Genomic DNA, 25,216 nt, shown 5'->3' with positions numbered 1-25,216 from the left:
TATTATAATGACAGAATAGTGAATATTATAATGACAGAATAGTGGATATTATAATGACAGAATAGTGGATATTATAATGACAGAATAGTGGATATTATAATGACAGAATACTGCATATTATGTGAAAACTGAATGCACAGTATCACTTCCTGAAGCATCTTGCTGCAACGTATCAAGGATGTGTATTTAAGCAGGAGTCATCATTGTTGACAACCAGTAACCTAGCAGGCTTAAAAGGAATGCCTGTAAAAAAGAGGAAGTCACATCACAGGATCTCTTTCCATTTCCCCTGAATGTTTCTGACCCCACAGAGGGTGTTGAACCAGAGACGACAGAGAAAGGAGATTCACTAAAAACACACCACTTCAATACAGCTACGACCCCATTGAAGTTGACATTTTACACAGTTAAGGTCTGTGTGTGTGTGTGTTTGGTCATAACAGCTGCCTCTTCAACTGAATAAGAGCCTTCTCTATGTACTGAACACAACCCCTATTACTGTAGTCCATTTACTGTACTGTCATATTCTGATCAATATTAAAACATTTACACCTCTCTTCTTTCATCTGGTTGATTAACCTTTATTAGTCACATCTGTCACATGTACATTTCATTCAGTGGAATTGAGTTTATACAGAAACAAGATTGTTGTGTCAAGAATTTGACAAAGAAACATTCAACAGACAACAATATTTACTAACACCAAGAAGCCCAATAACAACAAGACAAATGATTTGTAAATGAAACCAGTTTTTACAACAGTGTGGTGATTCATTCTATTAATAAATGACTCTAGTTGACAATGTCTGTCAACTTCAATGGTGTTTATTCATGAATATTTACTATCATATGTTTACACACTAGAGAGATATTCTACATTGTTGCTCCAGTGTGTCTTACTGAACATGACCCTGATTAGAGTGAAACATCATGTTGTGTTTGACACAGGGACCACCTGACACAGGGACACTGAGGAGTCGGCATACCAAACCCTAAACCCTGGATAGAGGGTCTCAGTGAATGTAGTGTGGAATGTGTGCAGGTGGGTCAGTGTGTCAGAGGAGACTCTGTAGAAGGACAGAGTGCCGGCTGGCCAGTCCAGATACACTCCTACTCTTTGGGAGCTAGAGGGGGGGACGTCTATGGTAGTGGAATTATTATTGTGCCAGGCAGAGTAACTGTTGTCAGAGCAGGTCAGACTCCAGGACTTGTCATTCCATCCAAACCCACAGTCATTACCCCTTCCTCTCTTGCTGATTCCTTTATATGTCACTCCTATAACAGCCCCTCTCCCACTCCACTCTACCTCCCAGTAACAGCACCCAGTCAGACCCTCTCTACAGAGCACCTGTCCACGGTCCTGAAATCTCTCTGGGTGATCAGGATACCGCCGCTCCTGTCTCCTACATGTCACCTTTCTGTTCTCCTCAGACAGAGAGAGGAGTCTGTGTGCTGTGTTTGGGTCCAGTGTGAGATCACAGGCATCTGATGGATAAAACCAGACACAATATTAGAAATCATCATCATTCACATTGGAATGGTAACTTTTCACACTCAATCTGGACAGTTTTATCTCAATCTCTTCATTCAAAGACTCAATCATGGACACTCTTACTGACAGTTGTGGCTGCTTTGTGTGATGTATTGTTGTCTCAACCTTCTTGCCTTAGTGCTGTTATCTGTGCCCAATAATGTTTGTACCATGCTTTGTGCAGGAACCATTTGGTGATACTACCATGTTGTTGTCATGTTGTGTTGCTACCATGCTGTGTTGTCATGTGTTGCTGGCATGCTATGTTGTTGCCTTAGGTCTCTCTTGATGTAGTGTTGTGGTGTCTCTCTTGTCGATATGTGTGTTTTGTCCTATTTAAAAAAAAATAGCCCAGCCCCAGTCCCCGCAGCAGGCCTTTGGCCAATTGGCCCAGTGTCATCCTGGTTTGGCTGTCATTGTAAATAAGAATTTGTTCTTAACTGACTTGCCTAGTTAAATAAAGTTTTTTTAATTTGTAATATTTTACCTTTACTTAACTAGTTGGACAACATTCCACAGGCCACAATCAACAGCCTGATCAACTCTATGCAAAGAAGATGTGTTGCGCTGCAGGAGGCAAATGATGTTCTGTATATATTATATATATACACTGCTCAAAAAAATAAAGGGAACACTTAAACAACACAATGTAACTCCAAGTCAATCACACTTCTGTGAAATCAAACTGTCCACTTAGGAAGCAACACTGATTGACAATAAATTTCACATGCTGTTGTGCAAATGGAATAGACAAAAGGTGGAAATTAAAGGCAATTAGCAAGACACCCTCAATAAAGGAGTGATTCTGCAGGTGGTGACCACAGACCACTTCTCAGTTCCTATGCTTCCTGGCTGATGTTTTGGTCACTTTTGAATGCTGGCGGTGCTTTCACTCTAGTGGTAGCATGAGACGGAGTCTACAACCCACACAAGTGGCTCAGGTAGTGCAGCTCATCCAGGATGGCACATCAATGCGAGCTGTGGCAAGAAGGTTTGCTGTGTCTGTCAGCGTAGTGTCCAGAGCATGGAGGCGCTACCAGGAGACAGGCCAGTACATCAGGATACGTGGAGGAGGCCGTAGGAGGGCAACAACCCAGCAGCAGGACCGCTACCTCCGCCTTTGTGCAGGAGGAGCACTGCCAGAGCCTTGCAAAATGACCTTCAGCAGGCCACAAATGTGCATGTGTCTGCTCAAACGGTCAGAAACAGACTCCATGAGGGTGGTATGAGGGCCCGACGTCCACAGGTGGGGGTTGTGCTTACAGCCCAACACCGTGCAGGACGTTTGGCATTTGCCAGAGAACACCAAGATTGGCAAATTCGCCACTGGCGCCCTGTGCTCTTCACAGATGAAAGCAGGTTCACACTGAGCACATGAGCACATGTGACAGACGTGACAGAGTCTGGAGACGCCGTGGAGAACGTTCTGCTGCCTGCAACATCCTCCAGCATGACCGGTTTGGCGGTGGGTCAGTCATGGTGTGGGGTGGCATTTCTTTGTGGGGCCGCACAGCCCTCCATGTGCTCGCCAGAGGTAGCCTGACTGCCATTAGGTACCGAGATGAGATCCTCAGAGCCCTTGTGAGACCATATGCTGACACATGCACATTTGTGGCCTGCTGGAGGTCATTTTGCAGGGCTCTGGCAGTGCTCCTCCTGCTCAAAGGCGGAGGTAGCGGTCCTGCTGCTGGGTTGTTGCCCTCCTACGGCCTCCTCCACGTCTCCTGATGTACTGGCCTGTCTCCTGGTAGCGCCTCCATGCTCTGGACACTACGCTGACAGAGACAGCAAACCTTCTTGCCACAGCTCGCATTGATGTGCCATCCTGGATGAGCTGCACTACCTGAGCCACTTGTGTGGGTTGTAGACTCCGTCTCATGCTACCACTAGAGTGAGAGCACCGCCAGCATTCAAAAGTGACCAAAACATCAGCCAGGAAGCATAGGAACTGAGAAGTGGTCTGTGGTCACCACCTGCAGAATCACTCCTTTATTGAGGGTGTCTTGCTAATTGCCTTTAATTTCCACCTTTTGTCTATTCCATTTGCACAACAGCATGTGAAATTTATTGTCAATCAGTGTTGCTTCCTAAGTGGACAGTTTGATTTCACAGAAGTGTGATTGACTTGGAGTTACATTGTGTTGTTTAAGTGTTCCCTTTATTTTTTTGAGCAGTGTATATACACGTATACTGACTGTTTTTCTGATCCACTCACCCTTATTTTTTTAAAGGTATCTGTGACCAATAGATATCTGTATTTCCAGGCATGTGACATCCATAGATTATGACATTATTTATTTTGTTCAACAGACTGATTTACTTAAATGAACTGTAACTCAGTAAAATCTTTGACATTGTTGCATGTTGCATTTATATTTGTGTTCAGTATAGAAGTATCTATAACATACAGTGTATCTATCTTTATCAGTGTATAAACCCAAAAAGGTACTTGGTGAGTGGGAGGGCAAAGAGGCAGGTGCTGGGGAACAGATAGACCTCAATCTGTGCAAATGCCTGCACACACACACACATTTCTAATGTAACACAAACATGCCACACACATACATAAACACACACATTGTCAAAGCAACTCTTTCTAAACTTTGGTGTCCCTGATTTCTGCTTCTGTAGAACTACAGCTTAAATGTAATATGGCCAAGTAAGTAATGATGGTGGTCTTTGACTTTGACTTAGCTTGAATTAAGACTTATTCTTAGTCATATTCTTCACAGCAGTCAACACTCACATTTTCTAAGCCCAGGTTTCATTGTGTACTCTCCACCATGTTCCACACTGTAGCAGTAAGCAGAAGAACAGACAGTTAATGAATGATACACGTGAACTCACACACACCATATAACTATGTCCAAGTGGGGGTAAGAATGTTTGTCTTAACAAGCCTGATAACTCAAACATGTCTGATATGAACATTGACATAAACCCTCTACATACTTGAGTTTATCCAGTCTGCAGTGTGGCTCCTCCAGCCAAGCAGAGAGCAGTCTGACTCCTGAGTCTCCTGGGTGATTGTAGCTCAGGTCCAGCTCTCTCAGGTGTGAGGGGTTTGACCTCAGAGCTGAGACCAGAGAAGCACAGCCTTCCTCTGTGACTAGACAGCCTGACAGCCTGCAAAGAGTCAAATCATATTAAAACCACACTGCTATTCTTTGGTGGTGAAAATAGTGGCAGTAAAATATTTTCTAATATTCAGATATATCAGTGTCCTGAAACATTCCATATTTATTCGTAAAATAATGTATCATCATTAGAAATGACAAATTATTAAATTATTGCTAGTAGAGAAAAATATAGAGTACAAATATTTGAGTAGACTGACCAGACCAGTTTAAAAGCAGTATCAGTCAAAAGACAGACAGTGACACATCAGATTTAGATTGTATTGAGTATACAGTCCACACCATATCTATTTTGACAGTGAAGCTAACATTTTAAAATTTGTCTCTGTAGTCCAGCATTTTGGATTTGAGGCGATAGTATATAATGTCACCTTATATTTGAGGGTATTTTCAAACATATCTCTTTTCAGTTTTTGAAATGAAAGCACTTTATGTATCTATTCCTCGCATTTGAAGAAGTCATAAGTATTCTGACCAACTCACTTATAGTGTATTAAAGTAGTCAGAAGTTTAGTATTTGGTCGTAAACGCTGGTTGCATTTGCAGTTTGTTTTGTTTGTGTTTTGAGTTATGTTTTGCCAAATAGTAACTGAATGGTGGATGATGACTGGATTAATCTTGTGTCTAAGAGAGTAGATAACATGTTTCTAAACACTACTAAATGAATCATAGCGTGTGTCTGTGTGTGTGTCCAGTATGTGTGTTCATTGAGTGATACAGGAATCCTGACCTCAGAGTCACCAGTTTACAGTGAGGATTCTCCAGTCCAGCAGAGAGCAGCTTCACTCCTGAATCCTTCAGGTCATTGTTACTCAGATCCAGCTCTCTCAGGTGTGAGGGGTTTGACATCAGAGCTGAGACCAGAGAATCACAGCCTTCCTCTGTGACTTGACACCATGACAGCCTGCAAAGAGTAAAATCATTTTTAAACCACACTGCTATACTTTGGTGGTGAAAATAGTGGCTGTATATATATTTTTTTACATATTCAGAAATATCAGTTTCCTGAAACCTGCCATATCTATTCATAAATGAATGTATCATTATTATAAATGACAAATTATCAAAGTATTGCTTGTAGAGAGAAAAATATAATGTACAAAATATTGGAGTAGACTGGCCAGACCAGTTTAAAAAGCAGTATCAGTCAAAAGACAGACAGTGAGGTATCAGATTTAGATTGTATTGAGTATACAGCTCACACCATATCTAGTTTGACCGTGAAGCTAACATTTGAAACAAAAGCACTTTATGTATCGAGTCCCCCCATTTGAAGAAGTCATTAGTATTCTGATCAATTCACTTATTAATTAATACTGACCTCAGAGTCTCCAGTTGACAGTGGGGATTCCCCAGTCCAGCAGAGAGGAGCTTCACTCCTGAATCCTTCAGGTCATTGTTACTCAGATCCAGCTCTCTCAGGTGTGAGGGGTTTGAGCTGAGAACTGAGGCCAACACTTCACAGGACGTGTCTGTGAGTTTACAGCCAGTGAGCCTGCCAACAGAGTAAAAACAATGGCAGACAGGTTGTATGAAAATGTTACGCTTAGCTTTCCCTGCTCGCACTGTTTGCCGTGAACGAATAATGTGTACGCCGTGCATACATGGCTTAATGCTACAACTTTTCTGATCAGTTTGTATTATAGTTTGTTTTCAGCTTATATAAAGTTTATTCAGCCAATTAAAATGCTGTTGTTCCTACATACAGTAAAGTTTGGTCTGAGGGATAATCACATGAGTACTTACAGAGCCAGTCAGCCAATGAAAATACTGTTATAACTACAATTTATTCTGGTATGCGATATTTACATTAATACTTACAGAGCTTTCCTGCAGCCTCTTACAGCTGGGAGCAGTCTCCTACGACCCTCCTCTGACGTCTTGTATTCCTTCAGGTCAAACACATCCAGAACCTCCTCTGATATCTGCAGCATGTAGGCCAGCGCTGAACACTGAGCAAGGGAGAGGTTTTTGGATCTGTCCTCTGACCTCAAGTACTCTTGGATTTCCTCCTGTACTGAATGGTCTTTCATCTCTATCAGACAGTGGAAGAGATTGATGCACCTCTCAGGGGAGATGTTCTTCCTCTGCATCATCTTAAGGGATCGGATCGTTTTCTGGACGCTCTCCGGACTGCTTTCTGTCTGTGTCACCAGACCTCGTAGGAGTTTCTGATTGGACTCCAGTGACATGCCATGAAGGAAGCGGACAAAAAGATCCAGGTGTCCATTCTTGCTCTCCAAGGCTTTATCCACGGTACTCTTCAACAGCTCATGCAAGGTTACCTCTTCAGACGCGGCTCTAGACTTTCTCTTGAGGAAGGGCTTCAGTGCATCCATGTTCCTGGTTGTGTAACAATGGTACATGTAGACAGCTGAGAGAAACTCCTGAATGCTCAGATGAACAAAGCAGTACACTACTCTCTGAAAAAACACAGACTCTTCTGTAAAGATTTGTGTGCACAATCCTGAGTACACTGAGGCTTCTTTGACATCAATGCCACACTCTTTCAGGTCTTCTTCATAGAACATGAGATTACCCTTCTCCAGATTCTCAAATGCCAGCTTACCCAGCTTTAGAAGAATTTCCTTATCTGACTCCATGAGCTCCTCTTGATCCATCTCATCTCTTCCATGATACTTCTGGTTCTTCAGGCTGGTCTGAATGAGCAGGAAGTGTATGGACATCTCAGTCAGAGTCGTGGGCATCTCTCTCCTCTTGTCTGTACTCAACATGTGTTCAAGGACTATTGCAGAAATCCAACAGAACACTGGAATGTGGCACATGATGTGGAGGCTCCTTGATGTCTTTATGTGTGAGATGATTCTGCCGGCCAGGTTCTCATCACTGAATCTCTTCCTGAAGTACTCCTCCTTCTGTGGGTCGTTGAACCCTCGTACCTCTGTCACCTGGTCAACACACCCTGAAGGGATCTGATTGGCTGCTGCAGGTCGAGTAGTTATCCAAAGGAGAGCAGAGGGAAGCAGATTTCCCTTGATGAGGTTTGTCAGCAGAACATCAACAGATGATGTCTGTGTGACATCAGACACTGTTTCGTTGTGCTGGAAATCTAATGGCAATCTGCTTTCATCCAAACCATCCAAGATGAACATAGCTTTACAGGCTGTGAGTTTCTTTGCATCGCCTATGTCTAGTTCTGTGTGGAAGTCATTTAAAAGTCTGAGAAGACTGTACTGGAGATCTTTGATCAAGTTCAGCTCCCGGAAAGGAAGCACAAATATGATATGCACATCTTTGTTTGCCTTCCCCTCAGCCCAGTCTAGGATGAACTTCTGCACAGAGACAGTTTTTCCGATGCCAGCGATGCCCTTCATCAGCACAGTTCTGATGCTTCTCTCTTGGCCAGGTAAGAGTTTAAAGATGTCATTGCAGTGGATTGCTGTGTCATGTGAGGTTGGTGTCCTGGATGCTGTCTCTAGCTGCCACACCTCATGTTCATTGTTAACCCCTTCACTCTCTCCTTCTGTGATGTAGAGCTCTGTGTAAATCCTGTTGAGGGGAGTTTGATTCCCTGCTTTTTCCTTGCCTTCTTTCACACATTCATACCTCGTTTTTAGACTGTCTTTATGGTTTACTATAGCTCTCTGCAGACTGTCTTTATGGTTTACTATAGCTCTCTGCAGACTGTCTTTGTGGTTTAATATGGCTCTCTGCAGGCTGTCATCCACTAAGAGGGAAGAGTAAAAATGATGTGTATCAGAGACATTCTTTGACAGAATGAAACATGGATCTTCCACAACTACAGTAAATTATATTATCTCAAATGATTGTAGTTAACTACTGTAAATCATATTGAGGTATTGACTTAGCACATGTCTGCAAACAGTCTTACTGTTTTCAGAGCCTCTTGCATCATCAGGTTCACTCAGGTGCTGTAGTACAGGACGTGTTCTGGATCTCTTTCTACACTGAGGACAGTCATAGTCTCCTGAAGGAGCAGATTTCTCCCAGTATCTGGTGATGCACTGTCTGCAGAACCTGTGTCCACAGGTGTTAGAGACTGGATCCCTCAGCACCTGGTGACACACTGCACACCTGGACTGATCCTCTGGCAGAGTAGAACATCCACTACAGAGATAAAGGAGAGAGAGATACTGATCCTCTAACAGAGTAGAACATCCACTACAGAGATAAAGGAGAGAGAGATACTGATCCTCTAACAGAGTAGACCATCCACTACAAAGATAAAAGAGGGTGCAGTAATTGCTCTAATAAACTGTTACAACAAACTACACATTACAACAAAACAATTTTTTTTTTTTAGTTTACTCTGTTCATAGACAGACAGCTGGGAACAGTATACTCTGTTCATAGACAGACAGCTGGTCTGCTCTCTGAGTGTGTGATAAAATAATGTATATGTTGAAAGATAATGATAAAATAATTCCACTCTGAAACCTTATAACTGTATGAAATGTATTTGAATCATAAAGTTATAATCTGATGATGTGTGTAGTTTTAGTCAGAATTAGGTTAAACAATGTATCTGTATAGTGGAAAAACACAGACTGTCTGAGCAAGGCGTAGCTTAGGATTTGAACTTGTATGTGTGTGCTGAAAAAAAAAAAACGAGAACAGTTCAACTGTGTTTGGACCGACCTGGCTAGGCCTCTGAGAGACTTATCAGAGCATAGGGATTACTTCTCAAGGTTTCCCTAATCTCGGGGGAATGGAACTGTCGGCTGGGTAGTCATACACAGTGGTGAGAACTATGGAGAAGGATAAAACTCACCTACTGTTTGTGTGGAAGTATGTGCGTAGGATACCTGCTGTTTGTGTGGAAGTATGTGCGTAGGATACCTACTGTTTGTGTGGAAGTATGTGCGTAGGATACCTACTGTTTGTGCGGAAGTATGTGCGTAGGATACCTACTGTTTGTGTGGAAGTATGTGCGTAGGATACCTACTGTTTGTGTGGAAGTATGTGCGTAGGATACCTACTGTTTGTGCGGAAGTATGTGCGTAGGATACCTACTGTTTGTGCGCAGCTATAAAATGGATGTCTTTGTATAATGGACTTTAGAACGTTCTCTGAATAAACTGTACTATCTTTTTGCATAAGCTGAGTCTTTAACTGATTATTATTAAACCCATGGTCTTACCGATCTCGGGGATTGGTCAGAGCTATTTATTGTCAGTTATTATCATTGGGATTGAAAATTCTCGTGACAGTGTAGTAGTAGCCTCTGGAATGAATAACATGTCCACAGTGTCATTACTAAACTATATGAACTCAGAAGGATGTAGAAACATGTCTACAACCTTTAGTGACATTACTAAACTATATGAACTCAGAAGGTTGTAGAAACAGGTCTACAACCTTTAGTGACATTACTAAACTATATGAACTCAGAAGGTTGTAGAAACAGGTCTACAACCTTTAGTGACATTACTAAACTATATGAACTCAGAAGGTTGTAGAAACAGGTCTACAACCTTTAGTGACATTACTAAACTATATGAACTCAGAAGGTTGTAGAAACAGGTCTACAACCTTTAGTGACATTACTAAACTATATGAACTCAGAAGGATGTAGAAACAGGTCTACAACCTTTAGTGACATTACTAAACTATATGAAGGTTGTAGAAATCTTCGACAGTATAGAATGTACACACTAAGAAAAGAGGGTTCCTCAAGGATTCTTTGGGAAGGGTAATGGTTCTATGTGGAACCATAATGACTGAAAGAACCCTTCAAGCCAATCAATGTTTCTTTGCCGTTCACAAAAAGTTCTTTGCTCTTTAGTGATAATTAAAATGTAGGGGTGACGGCTCATTGGAATATTTTGGGGTGTGGTTTGTTCAATGCTAGTTTTATGTAACAGTGAGTGAGTATCATTCCAGTTTATCTAATGTGTTGTGTTATATGCAATGAATCTTAATACACACTGTTATGTAGGACTATGGCTAGTGACGGTGTCTTGTGAAAGACTCACATATGGCCTTGTGTCAATTGAGAATGGTAAACTAAGTCAGTGGTTCTCAATTCTCTCCTCAGTGAGTTAGTGATGTTATGTTTCATACTGGAGCTCCGAGGCATGCGTCCAAATCGCTAAGCAGCTAACTTCGAAGCAGTGTGTCGATGCGTGTATCCCTTTATCAGAAGTACGTCATCAATGACGTCTGAAGATTAATTTGATCACATGCTTTTCAAACCGTGTGTTGCAAAATTTAGAGATCCCACTGATGTCACCATGGTTCCGGTGCTTTCTTCCATTAAGCTGCTTTCAAACACTGACCTCTGGATACCATACTTATACATTTAGTTAGGATTTTGTACAAGTAATTTCACATGACTGGTATCTTCGCAGGTAGAGTAGGGAACATTCCGGGACGTGGGAGTATGAGTTTGAATCTCGAGGAAGAGACACTATTTTGAACATAGTTTTGTGAAACCACACATTCTGCGCTGTTATTTAGTAAGATGTGAACTGATTGTAGGCTATTAAAGACAACGACTTACCACCACAGAGTAAGATGTGAACTGATTGTAGGCTATTTAGATAAAATCAATGGAGTAAAAAATACCTCGATTCTGATAATCCCACGCTACTATTTATTGCTGCCCAGCAGATGTCACTAATGTGCATTGTGAATTATTAATGAAGCTCTGAGTAATGAACCTATTTGACACAATTGGCTGGAAAGCCTCAATGCTTCAGGAAGCTTTGTTTCCCCATTTCAGAAAAATGCATTTAGTGTTACTAGCAGACTGTAAATACCAAAGATGTTGACATAAAATGTTACAAAATGTTTAATATATCGGAAATTTTGTAGGTCGAAACATTGCATTATGTTAAAATATAAAGCACTTTTGGAAAAACTCCTGCATTACCTAACATGGTTACTAACCTATAGAAGTATGAGATACCACACCGGGTCACAGGGATGGATAACTCCTTCCTTCAGTCACTAGATATAGATGGATAACTCCTTCCTTCAGTCACTAGATATAGATGGATAACTCCTTCCTTCAGTCACTAGATATAGATGGATAACTCCTTCCTTCTGTCACTACAGATATAGATGGATAACTCCTTCCTTCTGTCACTACAGATATAGATGGATAACTCCTTCCTTCTGTCACTATAGATATAGATGGATAACTCCTTCCTTCAGTCACTAGATATAGATGGATAACTCCTTCCTTCTGTCACTACAGATATAGATGGATAACTCCTTCCTTCTGTCACTACAGATATAGATGGATAACTCCTTCCTTCTGTCACTATAGATATAGATGGATAACTCCTTCCTTCTGTCACTATAGATATAGATGGATAACTCCTTCCTTCAGTCACTAGATATAGATGGATAACTCCTTCCTTCTGTCACTACAGATATAGATGGATAACTCCTTCTGTCACTATAGATATAGATGGATAACTCCTTCCTTCAGTCACTAGATATAGATGGATAACTCCTTCCTTCAGTCACTACAGATATAGATGGATAACTCCTTCCTTCTGTCACTATAGATATAGATGGATAACTCCTTCCTTCAGTCACTACAGATATAGATGGATAACTCCTTCCTTCAGTCACTATAGATATAGATGGATAACTCCTTCCTTCAGTCACTACAGATATAGATGGATAACTCCTTCCTTCTGTCACTAGATATAGATGGATAACTCCTTCCTTCAGTCACTAGATATAGATGGATAACTCCTTCCTTCTGTCACTACAGATATAGATGGATAACTCCTTCCTTCTGTCACTACAGATATAGATGGATAACTCCTTCCTTCTGTCACTATAGATATAGATGGATAACTCCTTCCTTCAGTCACTAGATATAGATGGATAACTCCTTCCTGCTGTCACTATAGATATAGATGGATAACTCCTTCCTTCTGTCACTATAGATATAAATGGATAACTCCTTCCTTCAGTCACTACAGATATAGATGGATAACCCCTTCCTTCAGTCACTAGATATAGATGGATAACTCCTTCCTTCAGTCACTACAGATATAGATGGATAACTCCTTCCTTCTGTCACTACAGATATAGATGGATAACTCCTTCCTTCTGTCACTACAGATATAGATGGATAACTCCTTCCTTCAGTCACTATAGATATAGATGGATAACTCCTTCCTTCAGTCACTATAGATATAGATGGATAACTCCTTCCTTGTCACTATAGATATAGATGGATAACTCCTTCCTTGTCACTATAGATATAGATGGATAACTCCTTCCTTCAGTCACTAGATATAGATGGATAACTCCTTCCTTGTCACTATAGATATAGATGGATAACTCCTTCCTTCAGTCACTAGATATAGATGGATAACTCCTTCCGTGTCACTATAGATATAGATGGATAACTCCTTCCGTGTCACTATAGATATAGATGGATAACTCCTTCCGTGTCACTATAGATATAGATGGATAACTCCTTCCTTCAGTCACTAGATATAGATGGATAACTCCTTCCTTGTCACTATAGATATAGATGGATAACTCCTTCCTTCTGTCACTACAGATATAGATGGATAACTCCTTCCTTCTGTCACTACAGATATAGATGGATAACTCCTTCCTTCTGTCACTACAGATATAGATGGATAACTCCTTCCTTCTGTCACTACAGATATAGATGGATAACTCCTTCCTTCAGTCACTACAGATATAGATGGATAACTCCTTCCTTCTGTCACTACAGATATAGATGGATAACTCCTTCCTTCAGTCACTATAGATATAGATGATAACTCCTTCCGTGTCACTATAGATATAGATGGATAACTCCTTCCTTCTGTCACTACAGATATAGATGGATAACTCCTTCCTTCTGTCACTACAGATATAGATGGATAACTCCTTCCTTCAGTCACTATAGATATAGATGATAACTCCTTCCGTGTCACTATAGATATAGATGGATAACTCCTTCCTTCTGTCACTAGATATAGATGGATAACTCCTTCCTTCTGTCACTATAGATATAGATGGATAACTCCTTCCTTCTGTCACTATAGATATAGATGGATAACTCCTTCCTTCTGTCACTATAGATATAGATGGATAACTCCTTCCTTCTGTCACTATAGATATAGATGGATAACTCCTTCCGTGTCACTATAGATATAGATGGATAACTCCTTCCTTCTGTCACTAGATATAGATGGATAACTCCTTCCTTCTGTCACTACTGATATAGATGGATAACTCCTTCCTTCTGTCACTATAGATATAGATGGATAACTCCTTCCTTCAGTCACTATAGATATAGATGGATAACTCCTTCCTTCAGTCACTACAGATATAGATGGATAACTCCTTCCTTCAGTCACTATAGATATAGATGGATAACTCCTTCCTTCAGTCACTACAGATATAGATGGATAACTCCTTCCTTCTGTCACTAGATATAGATGGATAACTCCTTCCTTCAGTCACTAGATATAGATGGATAACTCCTTCCTTCTGTCACTACAGATATAGATGGATAACTCCTTCCTTCTGTCACTACAGATATAGATGGATAACTCCTTCCTTCTGTCACTATAGATATAGATGGATAACTCCTTCCTTCAGTCACTAGATATAGATGGATAACTCCTTCCTGCTGTCACTATAGATATAGATGGATAACTCCTTCCTTCTGTCACTACAGATATAGATGGATAACCCCTTCCTTCAGTCACTAGATATAGATGGATAACTCCTTCCTTCAGTCACTACAGATATAGATGGATAACTCCTTCCTTCTGTCACTATAGATATAGATGGATAACTCCTTCCTTCAGTCACTACAGATATAGATGGATAACTCCTTCCTTCAGTCACTACAGATATAGATGGATAACTCCTTCCTTCTGTCACTAGATATAGATGGATAACTCCTTCCTTCAGTCACTAGATATAGATGGATAACTCCTTCCTTCTGTCACTACAGATATTGATGGATAACTCCTTCCTTGTCACTATAGATGGATAACTCCTTCCTTCAGTCACTAGATATAGATGGATAACTCCTTCTTTCTGTCACTAGATATAGATGGATAACTCCTTCCTGCTGTCACTATAGATATAGATGGATAACTCCTTCCTTCTGTCACTATAGATATAGATGGATAACTCCTTCCTTCAGTCACTACAGATATAGATGGATAACCCCTTCCTTCAGTCACTAGATATAGATGGATAACTCCTTCCTTCAGTCACTACAGATATAGATGGATAACTCCTTCCTTCTGTCACTACAGATATAGATGGATAACTCCTTCCTTCTGTCACTACAGATATAGATGGATAACTCCTTCCTTGTCACTATAGATATAGATGGATAACTCCTTCCTTGTCACTATAGATATAGATGGATAACTCCTTCCTTCAGTCACTAGATATAGATGGATAACTCCTTCCTTGTCACTATAGATGGATAACTCCTTCCTTCAGTCACTAGATATAGATGGATAACTCCTTCCGTGTCACTATAGATATAGATGGATAACTCCTTCCTTCTGTCACTATAGATATAGATGGATAACTCCTTCCTTCTGTCACTATAGATATAGATGGATAACTCCTTCCTTCTGTCACTATAGATATAGATGGATAACTCCTTCCTTCTGTCACTATAGATATAGATGGATAACTCCTTCCTTGTCACTATAGATATAGATGGATAACTCCTTCCTTCAGTCACTAGATATAGATGGATAACTCCTTCCTTGTCACTATAGATATAGATGGATAACTCCTTCCTTCAGTCACTAGATATAGATGGATAACTCCTTCCGTGTCACTATAGATATAGATGGATAACTCCTTCCGTGTCACTATAGATATAGATGGATAACTCCTTCCTTCTGTCACTATAGATATAGATGGATAACTCCTTCCTTCTGTCACTATAGATATAGATGGATAACTCCTTCCTTCTGTCACTATAGATATAGATGGATAACTCCTTCCTTCTGTCACTATAGATATAGATGGATAACTCCTTCCTTCTGTCACTATAGATATAGATGGATAACTCCTTCCTTCTGTCACTATAGATGTAGATGGATAACTCCTTCCTTCTGTCACTATAGATATAGATGGATAACTCCTTCCGTGTCACTATAGATATAGATGGATAACTCCTTCCTTCTGTCACTAGATATAGATGGATAACTCCTTCCTTCTGTCACTACTGATATAGATGGATAACTCCTTCCTTCTGTCACTATAGATATAGATGGATAACTCCTTCCTTCAGTCACTATAGATATAGATGGATAACTCCTTCCTTCTGTCACTATAGATATAGATGGATAACTCCTTCCTTCTGTCACTACAGATATAGATGGATAACTCCTTCCTTGTCACTATAGATATAGATGGATAACTCCTTCCTTCAGTCACTATAGATATAGATGGATAACTCCTTCCTTCTGTCACTAGATATCGATGGATAACTCCTTCCTTCAGTCACTAGATATAGATGGATAACTCCTTCCTTGTCACTATAGATATAGATGGATAACTCCTTCCTTGTCACTATAGATATAGATGGATAACTCCTTCCTTCAGTCACTAGATATAGATGGATAACTCCTTCCTTGTCACTATAGATATAGATGGATAACTCCTTCCTTCAGTCACTAGATATAGATGGATAACTCCTTCCGTGTCACTATAGATATAGATGGATAACTCCTTCCGTGTCACTATAGATATAGATGGATAACTCCTTCCTTCAGTCACTAGATATAGATGGATAACTCCTTCCTTGTCACTATAGATATAGATGGATAACTCCTTCCTTCTGTCACTACAGATATAGATGGATAACTCCTTCCTTCTGTCACTACAGATATAGATGGATAACTCCTTCCTTCTGTCACTACAGATATAGATGGATAACTCCTTCCTTCTGTCACTACAGATATAGATGGATAACTCCTTCCTTCAGTCACTACAGATATAGATGGATAACTCCTTCCTTCTGTCACTACAGATATAGATGGATAACTCCTTCCTTCAGTCACTATAGATATAGATGATAACTCCTTCCGTGTCACTATAGATATAGATGGATAACTCCTTCCTTCTGTCACTACAGATATAGATGGATAACTCCTTCCTTCTGTCACTACAGATATAGATGGATAACTCCTTCCTTCTGTCACTATAGATATAGATGGATAACTCCTTCCTTCTGTCACTAGATATAGATGGATAACTCCTTCCTTCTGTCACTATAGATATAGATGGATAACTCCTTCCTTCTGTCACTATAGATATAGATGGATAACTCCTTCCTTCTGTCACTATAGATATAGATGGATAACTCCTTCCTTCTGTCACTATAGATATAGATGGATAACTCCTTCCTTCTGTCACTATAGATATAGATGGATAACTCCTTCCTTCTGTCACTATAGATATAGATGGATAACTCCTTCCTTCTGTCACTATAGATATAGATGGATAACTCCTTCCGTGTCACTATAGATATAGATGATAACTCCTTCCGTGTCACTATAGATATAGATGGATAACTCCTTCCTTCTGTCACTAGATATAGATGGATAACTCCTTCCTTCTGTCACTATAGATATAGATGGATAACTCCTTCCTTCTGTCACTATAGATATAGATGGATAACTCCTTCCTTCTGTCACTACAGATATAGATGGATAACTCCTTCCTTCTGTCACTAGATATAGATGGATAACTCCTTCCTTCTGTCACTATAGATATAGATGGATAACTCCTTCCTTCAGTCACTATAGATATAGATGGATAACTCCTTCCTTCTGTCACTATAGATATAGATGGATAACTCCTTCTTTCTGTCACTATAGATATAGATGGATAACTCCTTCCTTCTGTCACTACAGATATTGATGGATAACTCCTTCCTTGTCACTATAGATGGATAACTCCTTCCTTCAGTCACTAGATATAGATGGATAACTCCTTCTTTCTGTCACAACATATTTGGGTAAAACCGCTTTTTAATTTCTTTGCACTTCATTTATGGAACAATCTTCAAAATACTGTACTGTTTGATGCATGGGTGCCTTTTGGTCAATTCAGATTGTTAGTAGAGAACCTCTTCACTGAGGAATGTGGTTGTTTTTTTATCATGGTGTTTCTTTTTCTTTCTTTTTTTTCTTTGTATGTTTCCTATGATCTTGCTCCCCTGCCTAAAATGTTAAAATAAATAACATATATCATGTTTTGATTTAGTTTCACGTCGATTGGTCTCGTTTCCACAAGTGATATCTGTGGAAACGATATCTAAGGGATAATCAACCCGGGGCTTGGCCTTCAATGGAAAATAATGAACGACGTGGAACTGACCTTCCACGGAGTTGCATTATTTTCCAGAGAATACATAGAGCCCTGAGTTGGTTGTCCCTTTTATTCCATGGCTATAATTTAAAGGAAAGGTTCACCCATTTTGAATGTTATATTGTTTTTGTGCATCTCTCAGGGATTCCCCTATTGATTCCCAGGTCATTTCATGTTTATCTGAGTTATTAGCGTTCAAGCAGGCAGAAATCCGTCCGGTATGATGTAGCAAAGTTGCCCTCACTACACTGGAAGACTTTTAGATCGTGAAAACCTCTATCATTCATGTCAGATTTCAATACTGGCTGATGTTCATAACTCGGGAGGATGTCTTCGAATGAGCCATTGATCACATTTTTGCAATTTTATTACCCTGAGAAATGTGTAATTTAACAGAGGGTCTAGCACATTTCTCCTATTTGTCTGCCTCTTCAGTTAAGGGTGTATTGCATGGTGCCGTTGCCAGAGATATTAGAGAAAACAGATAGGAATCTCATTGGGAAACGAATGGAGGAACGTCGGTTGCTAAACTTATTTAACGATTCCAGGCAGATAGCTAGCTTACTACAGTACAATGTCTTTCATTTGTTTCTTTTAGGAGTATGACACTCAAATAAAAAACATGGGCTGGCGCACACCCAGAGAAAATGATTTTATGTAGAGGTGCTGACTAACGGCGAATAAACTGTAAGCTATAAAAATAAAGAGTTGCTCACTCCATATTTAAACTCCCTCCCAGTAATTTATTGGGTAAATCACCAACATTTCGGCATCACTGTGCCTTCTTCAGGGTGTATGACTCTGCCAACATCGACATGTTAATCCTGAATATGTTAACACCTCTGCAGTTTACACAGATTCCAGATTGAGATGATTGTTTCTTATAACGATGTAAAAACTTCAACATGCACTTCAGAATGAAAAGGAGCACCTCCCAAACCCTCTGCGAGGAACCAGCTACCGAAAATAACCAACCAGGCAGTCGGTCAGCCAACCATTCTAGTAGACAAGCAGCTCATGATTGTTCTGTGGTTACTAGGAAATCAAGAGTCAATCAGGTAAAATATTGTCATGCCATTATAAACAAATCTTGATCAGGTACCTAACATAATAAATCCCCATGAAACTACATTTAAAATTATATCAAAACTATATTTCAATAGATAAAATACATTACATGAAGCATTAGACAAGCTACAGACAACGAACACAATTGCATTTTATCTATGGCAATTTGAATGCAGAGATACCGTGACGAGATCCTGAGACCCATTGTCATGCCATTCATTCGCCGCCATAACCTCATGTTTCAGCATGATAATGCAGGGCCCCATGTCTCTGTACACAATCACTGGAAGCTGAAAATGTCCCAGTTCTTCCATGGCCTGCATACTTACCAGACAAGTCACCCATTGAGCCTGTTTGGGATGCTCTGGATCGACGTGTATGACAGCGTGTTCCAGTTCCCGACAATATCCAGCAACTTCGCACAGCCATTGAAGAGGCGTGGGACAACATTCCACAGGCCACAATCAACAGCCTGATTAAGTCTACGTGAAGGAGATGTGTCACACTGCATGAGGAAAATGGTGGTCACTACAGATACTGACTGGTTCTGATCCACGTCCCTACCTTTTCTTTAATGTATCTGTGACCAACAGATGCATATCTGGATTCCCAGTCATGTGAAATCCATAGATTAGGGCCTAATCTGTTTATTTCAATTGACTGATTTCCATAAATGAACTGTAACTCAGTGAAATCTTTGAAATTGTGGCATGTTGCGTTGTTCTACATAAAAAATAATATAGAAAATGATTCTATTCAACAGTAATATCATCAATGCTGACCAGTAACTTACCTGGGGTCAAAGGTTCCTGATCCATCACTCAAATTAACAGGATGGTCCATAGAGAAGTCACTCTTCATGGACAGATGACTGGTTACTGGAGAGACTGGTCTCGGAGTCCTTTTGACACCTCTGGAATAGTTATTAAATGTCCACAGAGCAATTATAATCACAAAACAATATGAACAATATCACTTTATAAAGTTCAAAATCATAGAACTTAACCATAAAATGCTTTTATCTGTTGCATCATTAAGACAATTTGTATCTATAACAAGGCCAGAACAGATTAACGTCTACTATTAGCAGACATTTTCAGATATGGCCATATGTTAACTTATTGGGGTCAAACTGAATAGATTTTTAAGTGGCCAGAAGTTTGCAGTGTTGTGTATGTTGAGGACTAATGAATTCTGACCAGTAACTTACCTGGGGTCAAAGGTTCCTGATCCATCACTCAAATTAACAGGATGGTCCATAGAGAAGTCACTCTTCATGGACAGATGACTGGTTACTGGAGAGACTGGTCGGAGATTCTGGAAAACAGAATAAATCACAATGAAACTACATTTAAAAATATATCAAAAATATATTTCAATAGATAAAATACATTACACAAAGCATTAAAATATATGCCCATAAAAAAATATATCACCATGAAACATTCAAATACATTACAAATATAATTAAATATATTCAAATATACTACACTGAACATAAATATAAACGCAACATGTAGAGTGTTGGTCCCATGTTTCATGAGCTGAAATAAAAGATCCCAGAAATGTTCCATACGCACAAAAAGCTTATTTCTCCCAGAGTTGTTGCCAGAGAATTGAATGTTCATTTCTCTACCATAAGCTGCCTCCAACATAATTTTTGAAAATTTGGCAGTATGTCTAACCGGCCTCACAACCGCAGACCACGTGTACGACGTTGTATAGTCGAGCGGTTTACTGATGTCACCGTTGTGAACAGAGTGCCCCATGGTGGCGGTGGGGTTATGGTATGGTCAGGCATAAGCTACAGACAACAAACACAATTGGATTGTATCTATGGCAATTTGAATGCACAGAGAAACCGTGACGAGATCCTGAGACCCATTGTCATGCCATTCATTCGCCGCCATAACCTCATGTTTCAGCATGATAATGCAGGGCCCCATGTCTCTGTACACAATCACTGGAAGCTGAAAATGTCCCAGTTCTTCCATGGCCTGCATACTCACCAGACAAGTCACCCATTGAGCATGTTTGGGATGCTCTGGATCGACGTGTATGACAGCGTGTTCCAGTTCCCGACAATATCCAGCAACTTCGCACAGCCATTGAAGAGGAGTGGGACAACATTCCACAGGCCACAATCAACAGCCTGATTAAGTCTACGTGAAGGAGATGTGTCGCACTGCATGAGGAAAATGGTGGTCACTACAGATACTGACTGATTCTGATCCACGCTCCTACCTTTTCTTTAAGGTATCTGTGACCAACAGATGCATATCTGGATTCCCAGTCATGTGAAATCCATAGATTAGGGCCTAATTTGTTTATTTCAATTGACTGATTTCCATAAATAAACTGTAACTCAGTGAAATCTTTGAAATTGTGGCATGTTGCGTTGTTCTATTTTTGTTCAGTATAATAAAGCACTGATTATTAGCAGATGCTTTATATACTCACATAAAAAAAATATAGAAAATGATTCTATTCAACAGTAATATCATCAATGCTGACCAGTAACTTACCTGGGGTCAAAGGTTCCTGTTCCATCCCTCAAATTAACAGGATGGTCCATAGAGAAGTCACTCTTCATGGACAGATGACTGGTTACTGGAGAGACTGGTCTCTGAGTCCTTTTGACACCTCTGGAATAGTTATTAAATGTCCACAGAGCAATTATAATCACGAAACAATATGAACAATATAACTTTATAAAGTTCAAAATCATAGAACTTAACCATAAAATGCTTTTATCTGTTGCATCATTAAGACAATTTGTATCTATAACAAGGCCAGAACAGATTAACGTCTACTATTAGCAGACATTTTCAGATATGGCCATATGTTAACTTATTGGGGTCAAACTGAATAGATTTTTAAGTGGCCAGAAGTTTGCAGTGTTGTGTATGTTGAGGACTAATGAATTCTGACCAGTAACTTACCTGGGGTCAAAGGTTCCTGATCCATCACTCAAATTAACAGGATGGTCCATAGAGAAGTCACTCTTCATGGACAGATGACTGGTTACTGGAGAGACTGGTCTCTGAGTTTGGTTGGAGATTCTGGAAAACAGAATAAATCACAATGAAACTACATTTAAAAATATATCAAAAGTATATTTCAATAGATAAAATACATTACACAAAGCATTAAAATATATGCCCATAAAAAATATATCACCATGAAACATTCAAATACATTACAAATATAATTAAATATATTCAAATATACTACACTGAACATAAATAGAAACGCAACATGTAGAGTGTTGGTCCCATGTTTCATGAGCTGAAATAAAAGATCCCAGAAATGTTCCATACGCACAAAAAGCTTATTTCTCCCAGAGTTGTTGCCAGAGAATTGAATGTTCATTTCTCTACCATAAGCTGCCTCCAACATAATTTTTGAAAATTTGGCAGTATGTCTAACCGGCCTCACAACCGCAGACCACGTGTACGACGTTGTATAGTCGAGCGGTTTACTGATGTCATCGTTGTGAACAGAGTGCCCCATGGTGGCGGTGGGGTTATGGTATGGTCAGGCATAAGCTACAGACAACAAACACAATTGGATTGCATCTATGGCAATTTGAATGCACAGAGAAACCGTGACGATATCCTGAGACCCATTGTCATGCCATTCATTCGCCGCCATAACCTCATGTTTCAGCATGATAATGCAGGGCCCCATGTCACAAGGATCTGTACACAATCACTGGAAGCTGAAAATGTCCCAGTTCTTCCATGGCCTGCATACTCACCAGACAAGTCACCCATTGAGCATGTTTGGGATGCTCTGGATCGACGTGTATGACACGTTCCAGTTCCCGACAATATCCAGCAACTTCGCACAGCCATTGAAGAGGCGTGGGACAACATTCCACAGGCCACAATCAACAGCCTGATTAACTCTATGTGAAGGAGATGTGTCGCACTGCATGAGGAAAATGGTGGTCACTACAGATACTGACTGGTTCTGATCCACGCTCCTACCTTTTCTTTAAGGTATCTGTGACCAACAGATGCATATCTGGATTCCCAGTCATGTGAAATCCATAGATTAGGGCCTAATTTGTTTATTTCAATTGACTGATTTCCAAAAATAAACTGTAACTCAGTGAAATCTTTGAAATTGTGGCATGTTGCGTTGTTCTATTTTTGTTCAGTATAATAAAGCACTGATCATTAGCAGATGCTTTATATACTCACATAAAAAAAATATAGAAAATGATTCTATTCAACAGTAATATCATCAATGCTGACCAGTAACTTACCTGGGGTCAAAGGTTCCTGTTCCATCCCTCAAATTAACAGGATGGTCCATAGAGAAGTCACTCTTCATGGACAGATGACTGGTTACTGGAGAGACTGGTCTCTGAGTCCTTTTGACACCTCTGGAATAGTTATTAAATGTCCACAGAGCAATTATAATCACGAAACAATATGAACAATATAACTTTATAAAGTTCAAAATCATAGAACTTAACCATAAAATGCTTTTATCTGTTGCATCATTAAGACAATTTGTATCTATAACAAGGCCAGAACAGATTAACGTCTACTATTAGCAGACATTTTCAGATATGGCCATATGTTAACTTATTGGGGTCAAACTGAATAGATTTTTAAGTGGCCAGAAGTTTGCAGTGTTGTGTATGTTGAGGACTAATGAATTCTGACCAGTAACTTACCTGGGGTCAAAGGTTCCTGATCCATCACTCAAATTAACAGGATGGTCCATAGAGAAGTCACTCTTCATGGACAGATGACTGGTTACTGGAGAGACTGGTCTCTGAGTTTGGTTGGAGATTCTGGAAAACAGAATAAATCACAATGAAACTACATTTAAAAATATATCAAAAATATATTTCAATAGATAAAATACATTACACAAAGCATTAAAATATATGCCCATAAAAAATATATCACCATGAAACATTCAAATACATTACAAATATAATTAAATATATTCAAATATACTACACTGAACATAAATAGAAACGCAACATGTAGAGTGTTGGTCCCATGTTTCATGAGCTGAAATAAAAGATCCCAGAAATGTTCCATACGCACAAAAAGCTTATTTCTCCCAGAGTTGTTGCCAGAGAATTGAATGTTCATTTCTCTACCATAAGCTGCCTCCAACATAATTTTTGAAAATTTGGCAGTATGTCTAACCGGCCTCACAACCGCAGACCACGTGTACGACGTTGTATAGTCGAGCGGTTTACTGATGTCACCATTGTGAACAGAGTGCCCCATGGTGGCGGTGGGGTTATGGTATGGTCAGGCATAAGCTACAGATAACAAACACAATTGGATTGTATCTATGGCAATTTGAATGCACAGAGAAACCGTGACGAGATCCTGAGACCCATTGTCATGCCATTCATTCGCCGCCATAACCTCATGTTTCAGCATGATAATGCAGGGCCCCATGTCACAAGGATCTGTACACAATCACTGGAAGCTGAAAATGTCCCAGTTCTTCCATGGCCTGCATACTCACCAGACAAGTCACCCATTGAGCATGTTTGGGATGCTCTGGATCGACGTGTATGACAGCGTGTTCCAGTTCCCGACAATATCCAGCAACTTCGCACAGCCATTGAAGAGGCGTGGGACAACATTCCACAGGCCACAATCAACAGCCTGATTAAGTCTACGTGAAGGAGATGTGTCACACTGCATGAGGAAAATGGTGGTCACTACAGATACTGACTGGTTCTGATCCACGCTCCTACCTTTTCTTTAAGGTATCTGTGACCAACAGATGCATATCTGGATTCCCAGTCATGTGAAATCCATAGATTAGGGCCTAATTTGTTTATTTCAATTGACTGATTTCCATAAATAAACTGTAACTCAGTGAAATCTTTGAAATTGTGGCATGTTGCGTTGTTCTATTTTTGTTCAGTATAATAAAGCACTGATCATTAGCAGATGCTTTATATACTCACATAAAAAAAATATAGAAAATGATTCTATTCAACAGTAATATCATCAATGCTGACCAGTAACTTACCTGGGGTCAAAGGTTCCTGTTCCATCCCTCAAATTAACAGGATGGTCCATAGAGAAGTCACTCTTCATGGACAGATGACTGGTTACTGGAGAGACTGGTCTCTGAGTCCTTTTGACACCTCTGGAATAGT

The 25,216-nt window shown here is 39.9% G+C and overlaps 2 protein-coding genes across 2 annotated transcripts in view; one reads left to right on the top strand and one right to left on the bottom strand.

The window, feature by feature from the left end:
- LOC120040153 (ATP synthase subunit d, mitochondrial-like) overlaps nt 1-25,216 on the top strand; it is a 272,738-nt gene that overhangs the window by 219,271 nt on the left and 28,251 nt on the right. The gene's annotated exons all lie outside the window — the stretch shown is intronic.
- Nucleotides 1-25,216, bottom strand: part of LOC120040150 — a 284,372-nt gene that overhangs the window by 255,202 nt on the left and 3,954 nt on the right. The window contains exons 3-7 of the mRNA XM_038985398.1: nt 25,087-25,206; nt 23,753-23,872; nt 23,336-23,455; nt 22,005-22,124; nt 21,588-21,707 (exon numbers count right to left, since the gene is read on the bottom strand). Of these exons, the coding sequence (XP_038841326.1) occupies nt 21,588-21,707; nt 22,005-22,124; nt 23,336-23,455; nt 23,753-23,872; nt 25,087-25,206 (600 nt within the window). The remainder of the gene's footprint in view (nt 1-21,587; nt 21,708-22,004; nt 22,125-23,335; nt 23,456-23,752; nt 23,873-25,086; nt 25,207-25,216) is intronic.

The sequence above is a fragment of the Salvelinus namaycush genome, unplaced genomic scaffold (assembly GCF_016432855.1).
Source record: "Salvelinus namaycush isolate Seneca unplaced genomic scaffold, SaNama_1.0 Scaffold33, whole genome shotgun sequence".
NCBI classification, from domain to species: domain Eukaryota; kingdom Metazoa; phylum Chordata; class Actinopteri; order Salmoniformes; family Salmonidae; genus Salvelinus; species Salvelinus namaycush.
This window is presented reverse-complemented; position numbering and strand designations above follow the sequence as displayed.